We start from the raw sequence: 14,609 nt of genomic DNA on the forward strand, positions 1-14,609 counted from the left end.
TGATTAATTTTTGTAAGTAACCTGTAAGGAATGAGCCTGCCAAATTTCAACCTTCTACCTACACGGGAAGTTGGAGAATTAGTGATGAGTGATTGAGGGCTTTGCCTTTTATTAGTATAGATAATACCCTGACACACACATCCACAAGCAAACAAGTTTCTGATAATGAAGTCAACATACCTCTGGATCCTCTAGTGTAATCTAGAAGAATAGACACCTGGAGGCCAGAAGAGTTACTTTCTTCAAGAACTGCTTGAATACTATCTACCTAAGTAAAAACAAAAAAAAAACCATGAGTAAACCACGACTACATATAAAGTAGAGTGAGAGCAGCCAGTAAGTAACATTAAAGGCAACAAAGAGACTGCAAGAGAGGGAGAAAGAGAGAAGAGGGCAATATTCATAACAGAAAAGAGGAGAACAGTTAAAGGAAATCAATGCAGAGGTGCTGAGGTGTTGAAAGAGACACTACAGAGCGAAGCAGCAAGAAGCAAACACAAAGAAAAACATCTCAGTTAAACAGAAAATGTAAGAAATGTAATACTAGCTCCTGTTCCAGCGGGCCTGTCCCCAAATAAAGAGAAGCCATCACAATTCTTCTTTTAGCCAACTTGACAGAATCCTAAAAAATAAAAAAAAAAAACAACAATTAAATAAATACAATTGCGTCTTAACGTACTTATTTGCTCAAATGCCACTATACTTCAGTGGCCCTTTTCTGAGGTTTTCCCATAACCACTTGTTAAAACATTCAGTTAAATGACAGGAGACACAAAGTGCACAAGAAACAATGCGCCTTAATGTTTACAAGCAAACTATTTTGATTATGCAACAAAATGAACCATTCATTCACAATCTAAATCTAACAAATGGGTCACCTTTTTTAAAGGCAGCCAGGAACAAATCATTCTTAACTGAGAGTTCATTAATGTAAAAAAAAAATACTATGTACAGTTTTATTGAGTGAGGCTTCTGAATAGCAACCCTGCAAAACAGTGGAAGATGTGACAGAATGGAGTGTTGTCTGGGTCAGGCGCCTCCTGCTTGGTACTCGTTCATCTCAAGATGAATATTTGGCTAAGAATATAAAAACAACAACAACAAGCTGGTTAAGTTTGCAGATGATACCAAACTACATGAAGGACAGAGAATCGGCTAAATTATTACAGAGGGAACTGGACAGCATACTGGTTTGGGCAGATTTGGGGCAGCTGAAGGTATTACACCTACAGATATGTAACATTTAATTATGTAAATGGGAGGATTGAAACTTGAAAGTACACTTTACAAGAAGGATCTACAAATCATAGTGGACCTATCACTATCTTCATCAACCAAGACAGTGTAAAGAAACAAACCAAAAGGGCTAATAGGATATTAGATTTTATATAATGGTGTGTGAAGTACAAGTCAAAGGAGGTCTTGCTTAAGGAGGTTATATAAACACATTACTGAGGCTTCATCCTATACGAAGACCAATTTTGGTCTCCATATTACCAAAGAGGCATGACAGTGCAGAGGAGAGCGACTACAGAGATGCAAGGACTGAGTAATAGGAGGAGACACTGAACTAACTGAATCTTTTCAGTTTAAGGAAACACCGATTAAGAGAAGACATATTTATCTGTTTAAAATTATAACAGGAATTAGTATAGTGGATCCCATCTGCTATAATACCTTAAAATACAAAATGTGAAGTTTTGGAACTTTAAGGAACTTATCTGTGGTTAGGGTTATCTGGCATTATGATGGTGCATGTAACTGTTTATTAATTTAACAATACTGTATTTGTAATAATCTATAGCAAGCTGGTCTTGTAGGTGTGCATTTTGGAGACTGAATTAACTTCTTTTATGTCATCAGATACTGCAGATATCCTCCCAAATTCTCCAAAATGTATAGGATAGATGAAGTGCTGCCAATTTCAATCTGGCCCCTGTGTGTGTGTGTGTGTGTGTGTGTGTGTGTGTGTGTGTGTGCGAGTGTAGCTTGGCCCAGCAATTGACAAGTGTCCAGAGTGATTTCAACTCCAGCCTCCAGAGAACCTTAACTGGAGCTTTTTGAATTGTGTGCACACATACAGTACATATAACACTTTAACACAGCATAGAGCAGTTCACTGTACATCCACCCATCCATTTTCTAGCCCGCTGAATCCAAACACAGGGTCACGGGGGTCTGCTGGAGCCAATCCCAGCCAACACAGGGCACAAGGCAGGAACCAATCCCAGGCAAGGTGCCAACCCACCACAGGACACACACACACAAACACACACAGCACACACTATGGCCAATTCAGAAAACACACACAGCACACACTATGGCCAATTCAGAATTGCCAGTCCACCTAACCTGCATGTCTTTGGACTGCGGGAGGAAACCCACGCAGACATGGGGAGAACATGCAAACTCCACGCAGGGAGAACCCGGGAAGCAAACCCGGGTCTCCTAACTGCGAGGCAGCAGCGCTACCACTGCGCCAAGTTCACTGTACAGCTCCATCCATTTTCCAATTTGGGTTTGTGGGAAGCAGAAGCCTATCCTTGCATCTTTATGACCAAAGCAGACTGCCAGATAGGATGCCAGGTCGTCACAAAGCATACAAATGCACTGTGGTCCAACTTATAGTCAAAAACAAATTTATGTAGCCCATTTTTGAGATGTCATAAAAACCAGAGTATCCAGTGAAAAGTACAGGCAAACATAGAAGAACTGGGTGAAAATTACAAAGCCAGTTCCTTGAAGCTTTGAGGAGGTGGCAGCAGCACCAACCTAGTGAAAAACCATGCAGTCATGTGTGCTCTCCGTGAGCAGGCCAGCAGCAGTGCTAAACACTGCTCCACCATGCTGCCTGCAGCTGATTCAAACATATTATTAAAAAAAAAAATGTAGGTTACATTTTTACATCTGAAAATTGGCTTCCTTTACTTATCGCAGTTTTTAAGTGAGGAAAAAAACATCACATGATGTGTTCAGGATATGAACTCCTGCGACAGACAAAATTGTGGTTAAATGCATATTTAAGTAGCGTAATTAAACATCTGGCTGTTTACTTGAACTTGACTTTCTGTTAACATTGTACTTTTTAAAGAAGAGATAATAACAGCTAAGAACACCTGGACCACTTGAATTAGGAGATTTGTAAATTTGTAAGCATGGAATCTCACTGAAAACAATCGGCCATCTGTGCGAATGACACTCGACCAGATAAAGCTCCAAAATATGGACATGTTATTGAACGGCACTGAACAGACAAAATGCCAATCCCAAAGCCAAAAAACGCCAAGATCTGCTTACAAAGCGAGCAGCTGCATTATCTGACCTTCATGACCTGGTAGAACTCGGCAGGCGAGTGGAGAACGCAGACCTGGCTCCCCGAAATATTGAAAGCAGGCAGCTCCTCGGAGATCCAGCTGAAATGCTCCCGGATACTCGGATGGCTGACGGATATGGGTTTATGTGGCGGAGACATAGAGGGCAAGTGTCGCATCTCTCCCAACAAAGGAGCCAAGAGCAACCACGAGGACCTGCTATGAAAAACAGAGAAGAAGAGAACAAACAGCTTAGTCGCCATTTCATTTTTTTCAAGTGACCTCAACAATACATGTTTAAAAGCGTGAGAATTAATGCAGTAGAATACGTAGGTTTCTTGTTTGGAATACAAGGAAATTCAACAAACACACACATTTAGTTACTAATGGGGACAACTTATGTAGAGTTGGGCCGGGGTGGCATTTAAAAAAACAAAAGATCTCCAGAAGTGCAGGGGGCACAGGAGGCAGTAGGTACCTTACTGTGGGCACTGTTTCTAGGCCATTGACGATTTTAACAGGCAGAAGAACATCAACACAGAAGCATATCCAGTGCCTTACAAACGGATGGAGGCCCTTAGTAACAAAACATATGTCAACTTTACTATTCTTTACATGCTTACCTTAATATAACCATCTACCGAAATTAGATTTGGGGGCTGTGCATTATGAACAACCAGTAACAGCGCACTGCACGAATACACTTGACTTGAGCATTCCCAGTTTTCATCCTCTTCCTCAGTACGTTTATCATTCGTTTGCTCGGAGGTTGATGCGCTTGCTGCTTTCCTGAGCAGCTCTTCTTTTCTCCACCCTATCGGTCCGCTTCTTCTCTTCTTCCGTCGGCATCTTTTCGCATTAAAACTGACTAAGTCAGTGTTTGTGTCGCAATTACTTAGTACGTTTTTCTTAATTTTTCACTTCTTCAATCTGCCTCAAGAATGATTTAAGATATGAAGAGGTAGCGGAAGTGACGGCGAAGGTAGTAGGGAACGAAAACGGAGCCCAGACACACGCGCCGCACGGCCGCCCTGCTGGCCCCTGCCGAGAGCCGATTCTACAATAAAATAAAATACAAATAAAAAGAGGGATAACCTTGGAGGTCAATCATCTCCCCGAAAGCGGATAGTAGACATCACATAGTATATGTGTACCAAATTTCAGGTCAATAGGTCAAACGGTTTGCGAGCTACAGGCGATTTAAAATCCTGGACAGACAGACAGACAGCCGCGGTCGCGTATTATATAAGAAGATATTGAACTGTGGGCAGGCTTTCTTAGTGTTGTTTTTTTGCAGTTTTCCTTTCACGTAAAATTTATAGACTAAAGTCTACACAGATGCAATGGTGTAACTCTGCTCTTAACTACTACGGCTTTTAAGAAGTGAGAAATATTTGCACACATGTAGATAAAAACGACCAACACAAAAATCTTTCAAAAGATTAATCCGATTTCCTGGGTGCAGCAATGATTGTTGCTGATAAAGATGAAAATGAAATGTAGTGGAAAAGGAGTTGAGAAATGTATAGTTGTGGCAACTACTAAGCTGAGGTGGCTGCCGGAGGAAGGATGAGTTAAGCAAGTCAGACAACAAGCAGAAGCTTTTCAGACTTACCCTCTGCTTCGAGCCCACAGCAGTCATCCATCCATCCTATATCCTAACTACAGGGTCACGGGGGGTCTGCTGGAGGCAATCCCAGCCAACACTGGGCGCAAGGCAGGAAACAAACCCTGGGCAGGGTGCCAGCCCACCGCAGGGCACACACACACACACCCCAAGCACACACTAGGGACAATTTAGGATCGCCAATGCACCTAACCTGCATGTCTTTGGACTGTGGGAGGAAACCCGGAGAACATGGAAACTCCACACAGGGAGGACCCGGGAAGTGAACTCGGGTCTCCTTCCTGCGAGGCAGTAGCGCTACCACGGAGTCACCGTGCCGCCGCCGCCACCACCCACAGCTGCCTCCTACCCTTAAAGATAACCAGGTCTTATTGCCATTATACTGAATAAAACTAAAGAGGAATATATTTTTTCTTATGAAATTTCCTGTTGAAGTTGCAGCACATTTTTTCACTCTTTCTAAAAGTTAATTATAAAGACAAGTTATAAAGATGACATGGCGTCTGGGATTGGGGGGATTTGCAGATTACAATAAAAAAAAACAAAAAAAAAAACATTCAAAGTAAACCAAAAAGGTTGTGATGAAATCCAAACACGTGCCAATAGAAAAAGGCATTTACCGTACGGGTACTTTAGTAAGAGAAGCCACTTGATTAGAAAAACGGCTTCTGAAACTGAAGAGCTCAGGCAATTACTTTTTTCACATAATAAAATGTATTAGGCCAATGGGAATTTCAATCCTTATCTAACTTTTCCAAGTAGAGTAATTACAGAATGGGCCACTGGGGACGTGGACAAGCACCCTGCACAATGCAAAACGTCTGCGTGCCCACCTAATTCTTTCCATGTATGTAAAGAGAAATACAAACCAGCAAAACCAATATTAAAAGTGGAAAATCTAACACACATTGCTTAGTAATCAACATTAAGTAAATGAAGATATTTTCCACAGTCTCGTCTCCGGTTACGGATTGAGATGTGCAGGTGGACATCATGCCACACTCACTTGCTAAAAAGAAGCTCCACCTCAGCTTTTGAACCTCAATAAACGTTCAAACGCCTCTATTCTTTTCGCATCTCAGGTATTGGGAGGGAGCAGTAGCTCAGTCGGTAGAGCGGGTGGTCCAGCAATCGGAGGGTCGCAGGTTCGATCCTGGCTCCCGGCATGAGAATGCAGCTGTTGTGTCCTTGGGCAAGACACTTAACCTACCTTGCCTGCTGGTGGTGGTCGGAAGGATTGGTGGCGCCAGTGTTCGGCAGCCTCACTTCTGTCAGTGTGCCCCAGGGCAGCTGTGGCTACATAGTAGCTTATCATCACCAGCGTATGAATGTGTGTGTGAATGGGTGAATGACTGTTGTGTTGTAAAGCGCCTAGGGGGGTTCTTGAACTCTAGTTAGGCGCTATATCAAATACAGGCCATTTACCATTTTACCATTTATTGATCTCGAATCCCATATAAGTATTTGTTACTTTTCAAGCATGGCTTACATGTTCAAAGGGGGGTGTTGTGAAATGGCGTTTCTGTTCAAGTGCTTTACCTTTCTTGCTACTGGAGAGTTTGCATGTATTCCTTAAGAACGACTTTGCTTCTTTCCTAGCACTTTAAATGTTTTATCCATAAGGGGAAATTATTTAATTTAAAAAAAAAAAGGTTAAAAATTCTAGGACTCTGAAATATGAGGAAGAATACACTGAAAAAACAGAACAGTTTGACAGCAACATATTTCTTACTTGACTGCCACATAACAGCCGCAAGGTCCCCATGATAAATGCTGATGGGTGAAAACTCGCCAAAAGTGTTTTTCGCGGCCGATATGCCGTATTCACCGGTGATCTTGTTTGCTGAATATTTTGCAGGAAATTCTTCCTGCGGCCAGCTGAGGTGAACAGCATCCCATGATGCACCTCACCGCGACATCACAGAGCTACAGCAGCCATGAATACTGCAAGATCACGGTGGTGGTGCTTTGAGTACGAGTACGGTCACCACCCAATCGGTACCCCGGCCTTCCAAAGGGTAGTATTTTCATTTTGGAGCGTATCTGAGCAGACCATAATGTGAATATTAGGAGTACGGTCTCTGGACATATTACACTGATCTCTGGATTGCTAATTATACATACAAATTAGCCACGTTCTCAGCTATGATACCAACCTTAAAGGAGCAATCTCGTCAGGAAAGAGGAAAACCCATGTGACCCAGTGAAATAGCAACAACAAAAGATTTATTACCGTTTACGAGGCATTCTGATCTTCTTCGTGTATCTGCACAGAGGTCAGAAACAAAGACTTCAAGAAACATCCAGGCCAAGACTTTTAAACAATGGAACAAGATTCCTCTTCACTGTACGGCTAATGTATTCCCAATGACTGGTACTTTGTGACCGCAATGGCATATTATACATTTTACTTATTGCTAACTTGTGGCCATTCGTTACATTTTGGTTGTGGTTATCATTCTGTTCACATCTGTTGCTGTTTGAGGAATGGTGGCGCAGTGCTTAGCACTACTGCTTCACAGCTCATATCACATTTTTCTCCACAATAGTTTGCAGACAGGATATGAACACATAAAACACCATTGCACCACCATAAGCCGCTCAGTTCCTCCTTCCCCATCGACTTTAGTGAAGTTCGCAAACATTTCCAGGATCTCGCCAAACTCGCAGTGAGGCGGACTATGCGGGGTTTGTTCATCACTGCTCAGGGTGTTGAAGGTTATAATGAAGCACAGACAAATTATTATTCTACAATAAAAAAAAAGAAAATCCAGTTTCAATTTTACATTAAATTATTTTAGTTGACTTGTTCAGTGACTCAGAGGTAGGGGGTGAATTGGCAACGGTTTGGTTCTGAAGTAAAATGCTTTAATGCTTCAGCAGGTTGGAGGATTTTAATATTTTTCTCTTTACACTGTGCCAGTTATGTCCATTGAAATCTTCTTAGTCACAACAGATTACTACAGTTTAAATAATGCACTGCCAGTAAGATGTATGAATAAGTAAAGGGTACACCTTAATAGCACTATTTTGGCAACACCAGTGTTGAAAGCTCTACTGTGACAAAAGGCACAGCAAGTCATTTTTTTGGTTTCCAGCAGAGCTGTGATGATTCATTGATTTACTGTATGAAGGTTTTGGAAACTGCTGAAATCTTTTATTTCCTGTACATTGTTTTCCTGCAAGCATGCACACTGTGCTGAACTGCCTGGTTGTATTGAACTGTGAAAGTTCTTGAATTTGTAAAACGTTTTGAGAACGAAACACTAGGCAGTGTGGGCCTTTAAAACCTGAAGCATAAGGTTATATTTCCCGTAAATGGTCCTGTAGTAGAAAATATGGAATCAATAGTACTAAGGCACCTGGGGAATGAATTTATTTTACACTTTTGATCAATTGAAAGAGAGCATATTCAGTAAAGGAAAGAACAGTGTGCGTAGAACGGTGTTTTTTTAGAAGAGGAAAATGGTGTTCAGTAATTTTAGATCTTTACAACGAGTTACACAAAAGCTGATGATTCATTGTCCATCACGTGATTAGTTAGCATTTGGTTTACTACTGCAAGCAGCTTTAAGACGGTGGCCCTTGTTGGCGTTTTAGAAGTGGACAGGATGGCTGGAAGGGCAGAGGGGTTGATTTGTAACAACCTGAAAGATTTTGTGATGGTGAGTCAAAGAGCACTATGACCGAGGGTCACTGGGGCGCACTATGACCGTCCATAACTTGTGTGAAAAACTAAAAGGTCATGTTAGTGTGACAAAGCTAAGACAAATGTAAAAATACCATCAATGAAGAGCTGCCTGCTAATTATGGGCGATCTTTTAATATTGTGAATAGCTTTGTCTGATGACTAAATAGAACTTTTAATGTATTTTTTTCATGTAGAGAAGATTTAACAATGCACCATAATTTAGTGTTTTTTTTTCTCCCATCAAACCTGTGAACCAGATTAAATCTTCCGTTTTAACACATGTAGTAACAGGAGTGCAGCTCTGTTCATCCAGTTACTGTCTGAGCCACCGGGGTCTGTTTAATGCACCTTCTTTTAATCAACTAAATCTTCAAGTCTCTACGTTATGAATAATTTGACTGAAAATCCAAACAGAAACTTGTTTTGGATGATAATGTTTTTAATTTAATTACAAATGGCGACAATACTGTAAATGTACTGCATATCAGAACACAAGGGAAGATGCCCGAACTCCGCCACAAAGGCGTAGCTGGTGACAACCCTGTCAAGATCAGTGGAAACTGCCATTAAACAAAGGATGTCATTACCAAGAGTGTTGTATTGTGCATGAAGCATTTTCACTTCCACTACTCCTCACACCTCCCCAAAGTATATTCCAGTAACAATTAAGTGGCTTCCTCAAAATTATAATTGTGATCTGATTTTGAAGGGTGCAAAGGAGTTGCTGAGGTTTTCTTCACAATACATTAGGTGTAAACAGGCACTGAAAAGATGTACACTGCAAAAACGTGAATAAAAGGGAAGACAAACTCACACAACCACTAAACGCTTTTAACACTAGGACTAAAATATGCCCATTTGTCATTTTCCTTGTCTTCAGAAGATGACCATCACCGGGATTAAGACCTTCCCTCATCAGTAAAAAGTACAGTGGGTACGGAAAGTATTCAGACCCCCTTCAATTTTTCACTCTGTTATATTGCAGCCATTTGCTAAAATCATTTAAATTAATTTTTTCCCTCATTAATGTACACACAGCACCCCATATTGACAGACAAAAAAAAGAATTTTTGAAATTCCAAAAGGCCAAAAAGTTCTATCATGGAGTTTGCTAAAAGACACCTGAAGGACTCTGAGATGGTGAGAAATAAGATTCTCTTGTCTGATGAGACCAAGATAGAACTTTCTGGCCTTAATTCTAAGCGGTATGTGTGGAGACAACCAGGCACTGCTCATCACTTGTCCAATACAGTCCCCACAGTGAAGCATGGCGGTGGCAGCATCATGCTGTGGGGGTGTTTTTCAGCTGCAGGGACAGGACGACTGGTTGCAATCGAGGGAAAGATGAATGCGGCCAAGTACAGGGATATCCTGGACAAAAACCTTCTCCAGTGCTAAGGACCTCAGACTGGGCCGAAGGTTTACATTCCAACAAGACAATGACCCTAAGCACACAGCTAAAATAACGAAGGAGTGGCTTCACAACAACTCTGTGACTGCTCTTGAATGGCCCAGCCAGAGCCCTGACTTAAACCCAATTGAGCATCTCTGGAGAGACCTAAAAATGGCTGTCCACCAACGTTTACCATCCAACCTGACAGAACTGGAGAGGATCTGCAAGGAGGAATGGCAGAGGATCCCCAAACCCAGGTGTGAGAAACTTGTTGCATCTTTCCCAAGAAGACTCATGGCTGTATTAGCTCAAAAGACTGCTTCTTCTAAATACTGAGCAAAGGGTCTGAATACTTAGGACCATGTGATATTTCAGTTTTTCTTTTTTAATAAATCTGCAACAATTTCAAAAATTCTTTTTGTCTGTCAATATGGGGTGCTGTGTGTACATTAATGAGGGAAAAAATTAATTTAAATGATTTTAGCAAATGGCTGCAATATAACAAAGAGTGAAAAAGTTCTGTACTCACTGTATATAATGCAACTTTTGGTCAAAATTCTAAGTTGAAGAAAATTAAAACCCTTTTCGGGGGCATTCTAAAACGGAGACTGTTAGGTTGCTTTTACATTACAAAATTGTGATGTTTTAACTATTAAGATGTTACGCGGGTTAAGGAGGGTTGGAATTGTCTGCAACCCCAAGATACAGTGCATCGGCCAGAAACATTTATATTTATTTAGTTTAAAGTACTGATGCTCCCTTCTTCAATATATTTTATTATTATTCACTTGATTGATAGATAGATTAGATACTTTATTAATCCCAAGGGGAAATTCACATACTCCAGCAGCAGAATACCGATACAAAAAAACAAAATTAAATTAAAGAGTGATAAAAAATGCAGACAAAAGGTAAAACAGACAATGACTTTGTATAATGTTAACATTTGATTGACATTAAATTTGAAATCATATTTATTAGCAAAAATGTTTCAACTAATATCAAAACTCCTCCACTCCATTCATCCCACTAAAATTTTTTTCCAACTGTGGAAACCCAATTCAAGTATCAGAGCAGTCGGCACATTAAGACTGAAGTACTCTGTTACAGTAAACAACATCCACATCAATACACTGCTTTGGGTGAAACCTTCTGAAAGACCACCTCACGTTTGAAAGGGGCCTGTTAATCAATAACTGAAATTGCAATGAAACGTTTCATATGCAGTGCCGTGAAAAAGTGCTTGTCCCATCCAAGATTTCCTCCATCACTGCCAATTTGTGAAAATGAATGTTTCAAATCCTCAACTGTTAAAAGGGCATCTGAGTAAATAAGTACTGTATTTCTTTTTGAAGCACAATATTACCCAAACAGTGAAAAATAAATACACTAAATAGTTTCTCTACTTGAGCCGGTCCAAATTAAAGGGATAATTAGAATCCACTCACTGTACACCGCCAGGCCTTCTAACCATAAACCTCACGTAGTTTGACCCTTACCATCATGATGTCTGTGGAAAGATTCAAATGCAGGAAATGCTTGAAAAGATCAGGGGGGAAAAAAAAACTTCTTGGTATCAGTCAGTCTGAAAGTGGCTACAGAGCTCTTTCTAAGGGTGTGAGAATATAAACACTTGGCACAGTACTGAATCTTCCCAAGAAAGGCCAGCCTGCCATAATTATTCCAAGGATGAGCATTAATTTGAATTTGTGAATGTGAATTTCCCCTTGGGATTAATAAAGTATCTATCTATCTATCTATCTAAAACAATCCAGGATGTTACAAGAGCTCAGAAGAACACTCCAAGAACTGCAGGATTCTCTTGTCTTTTCAAAGGGTCGCGTCTGTGTCTCGAAACAAAAAAAATCAGGAGAACAAGCAAAATGGGGGCAAATGCCAATGAAGAAGCAGACAAATCCTGCTCTTTTATTTCCCAGGAAGCACCTGCATGACCCTCATGCTTTCTAAAAAACATTGTATGGACAGATAAGAGAAAAGTGGAACTTTTTGGACAGCACTGCTCCCCAATATGTCCAACAAAAAAAGAAATAGAGCAGTCCACAGTAACTTCACCACCTTCAAATGTCAACGTTCACCTCTACTTTTAGCAATTCATAATTAAGATGCTGTTGGCAGTTTTTAAATTAAGGAGAAGTACGAAGACTGGCTAGGTTATTATTATTGTCATTTTGTTTTACTATTTCTGTAATTAAACGTTCATTCAGTGCAGCCATACTTCTTCTTAGTAATTCACCAACTTCATGTCCGTCTCTGCAGCAAATGGTGAAAAGTATGAGGGCCCGGTACGTCACAGGGTCTGCTCATAGCACCTCTAGATCAGGCCAATCCAACAGGCACACCTTTGACATGCGGTTGGTTTTTTGGTAACCAGACTGCCAAGACTGTAAGAGTGATCAAATATCAAAACAGACAGCAACCAAGACCCAATATTCATCAATGACTGGTACAGTGAGGCAACAGCGCCAACCACCATGCCACCCAAGCATGCGTCTTTCATAGATATCACTGTGTGCCTCTTTTTCCAAATGTGTTCATTTCAACAATGCTTAGGCAATCTTTCAATTTTTTTTTGTTTGTATTCATTACATTTGTCCGTTTGGAGTAGGACCGGGCACCTGCTGCCGACTTGCCATCTAGAGAAAGTGTGGTGACTTGCAATTTCTCAAATGGAAGTTCTCTGGGGGTGGTCTGCACAGGACAGATTTCATCCTTCAAACGCCTAACCCTGCAAAACATTAAAATTTCCTACCACCACACGTTGACAAAGCTGTGAAGGACTGGTTGTCAGTCCTGCTATCTTGGCACTTCATCTCACAGAACAGACATGCCACAACTCTTGAAGAGCTTTGAATCCACTTCTATTAATAATATAGCAAACAATAGTCTTGAATTTACAATGACTGAACTGTGACGCGGGAAGGTATTAATAATGGTTCTGATGTCAAAAACACTACCAGTATTATCGAGCATTTAGGGGTCTCCTCTCTCAACGCTACATGATTTGCTCTGGAACGTGCATGCCATTAGTCACTGGTCACCAGGAATGCCAGGGTCATGGTATGCAGCGTTCATCTTCTTGGCTAGAGCACGGGTGTCAAACTCTGGGCCTGGAGGGCCAAAATGGCTGCCAGTTTTCATTCTAACCATCTTCTTAATTAGTGACCACTTTTTGCTGCTAATTAAGTTTGCCTTCATTTTATTTAACTTGACTCTGGCCCCTTTTTTGTTTCTTTTTCCTTAATTAGCAGCCAAATAACAGTGAGGCACCAAAACAAGCCGCCACATGACCAGCTAACCTGTGCCCATCACAAAATATCTGAAAATAAAGAAAGGTGAAGGTCTCAGTAAGGTTGATCTCTCAGGTCACCAAAACATTTTGATGGTGCTCTTAAAAAAAAAAAAAAAAAATCACCAGTTTTGGAAATGTCTGCTGAATAAGGGCAGCAAACAAGCCAAGAAATTAAATAACAGGTTTAATTAACAGCAAGAATCGGCTTCTCATTAAGAAAATGATTGGGGTGAAATTGGGAGTTTGAAGCCCCAATTTAGCTAGTCATATTTTGGCTTGTTTCACATCTCATTTCTGTTTAGCTGTCATTTAATGGAAAGAATCAATTCAGAGCATTGAATCCTTAAAGACGGGGCAATTAAAAAAAAAAAAAAGGGGGAAAAGAATTTAATTAGCAGTGAAAACTGCTCATCGATTAGGGTAAAGGGTTAGAATGAAAACTTGCAGCCACTACTGCCCTCCAGGCCCAGAGCAAGTAGAAATTTCAATGTAAGTTTAATTAGTCGTCTAAGAGGACAATACCTGGACAAGTACTCTGCCTCTCTGACCCGTCTCAAAGCCACAGGAGTGAAAACCCGCCTCATCCCTACCATCGTCTGCCACTCTTCTGCCCCATGAGCTGCTTTTGTTTCAGAAGGTTTAAGGGATTCAATCAAGACTCCCTACAATACACAATATTTCTGCTTAAAACGAAGGAATAACATAAAAGTAGTTGAAGTGCTTGTTACTTTACCTGATTTGTAAGCTTAAAAAATGTAAGGGAAAAAAAAAAAGTGTCTGTTGTCACTTCAGTCACTGACAATTTGCATATAAGCATAATACTGAAAAATAATTTCAATAATATACATTATCATCAGTATTGGAATTAGCAGATATGACAAAGCAAAGAATGAATTATGGCTATCCGCTCAGAATTTGCATATTAATGTATCTCTAATAGAAACAGTTCAACCAGAAAACAAATAGGATTATCTCTTTTTTGCATGTTTCTGCTATTTGCACTTAAGGGACTGGAATGGCGTGTCCCTTGCCAAATGCCACAGGACATCCGTACCAGCTGCCACGCCACAGGCAGTGAACACCATAGTCAAGGCTGGCTGTCCAACAGCTCCAATATAAAGACAATAACACAAAATGAGCGTTTATCACTGTAAGATTTGACAGAAGTGACAGTTTGACAGTATTAGTAAAATGTTGTCACAACATATCAAAACTTACACAAGAGATGTTTAATTTTAAAAAATGGACAAAGGGCACTAGATTACTAGAAGTACTGT

General features: G+C 40.5%; 1 protein-coding gene across 4 annotated transcripts in view; it reads right to left on the reverse strand.

The window, feature by feature from the left end:
* LOC120517345 (CDP-diacylglycerol--glycerol-3-phosphate 3-phosphatidyltransferase, mitochondrial) overlaps positions 1-14,609 on the reverse strand; it is a 95,244-nt gene that overhangs the window by 66,727 nt on the left and 13,908 nt on the right. For 3 of the 4 annotated variants that reach the window (XM_039739589.1, XM_039739592.1, XM_039739591.1), the window contains exons 2-4: positions 3,323-3,530; positions 545-622; positions 181-268 (exon numbers count right to left, since the gene is read on the reverse strand). In XM_039739589.1, the coding sequence (XP_039595523.1) occupies positions 181-268; positions 545-622; positions 3,323-3,530 (374 nt within the window). The remainder of the gene's footprint in view (positions 1-180; positions 269-544; positions 623-3,322; positions 3,531-14,609) is intronic. The other variant, XM_039739590.1, reaches the window with a different exon arrangement.

This window comes from Polypterus senegalus, chromosome 17, assembly GCF_016835505.1.
Source record: "Polypterus senegalus isolate Bchr_013 chromosome 17, ASM1683550v1, whole genome shotgun sequence".
NCBI classification, from domain to species: Eukaryota; Metazoa; Chordata; class Cladistia; order Polypteriformes; family Polypteridae; genus Polypterus; species Polypterus senegalus.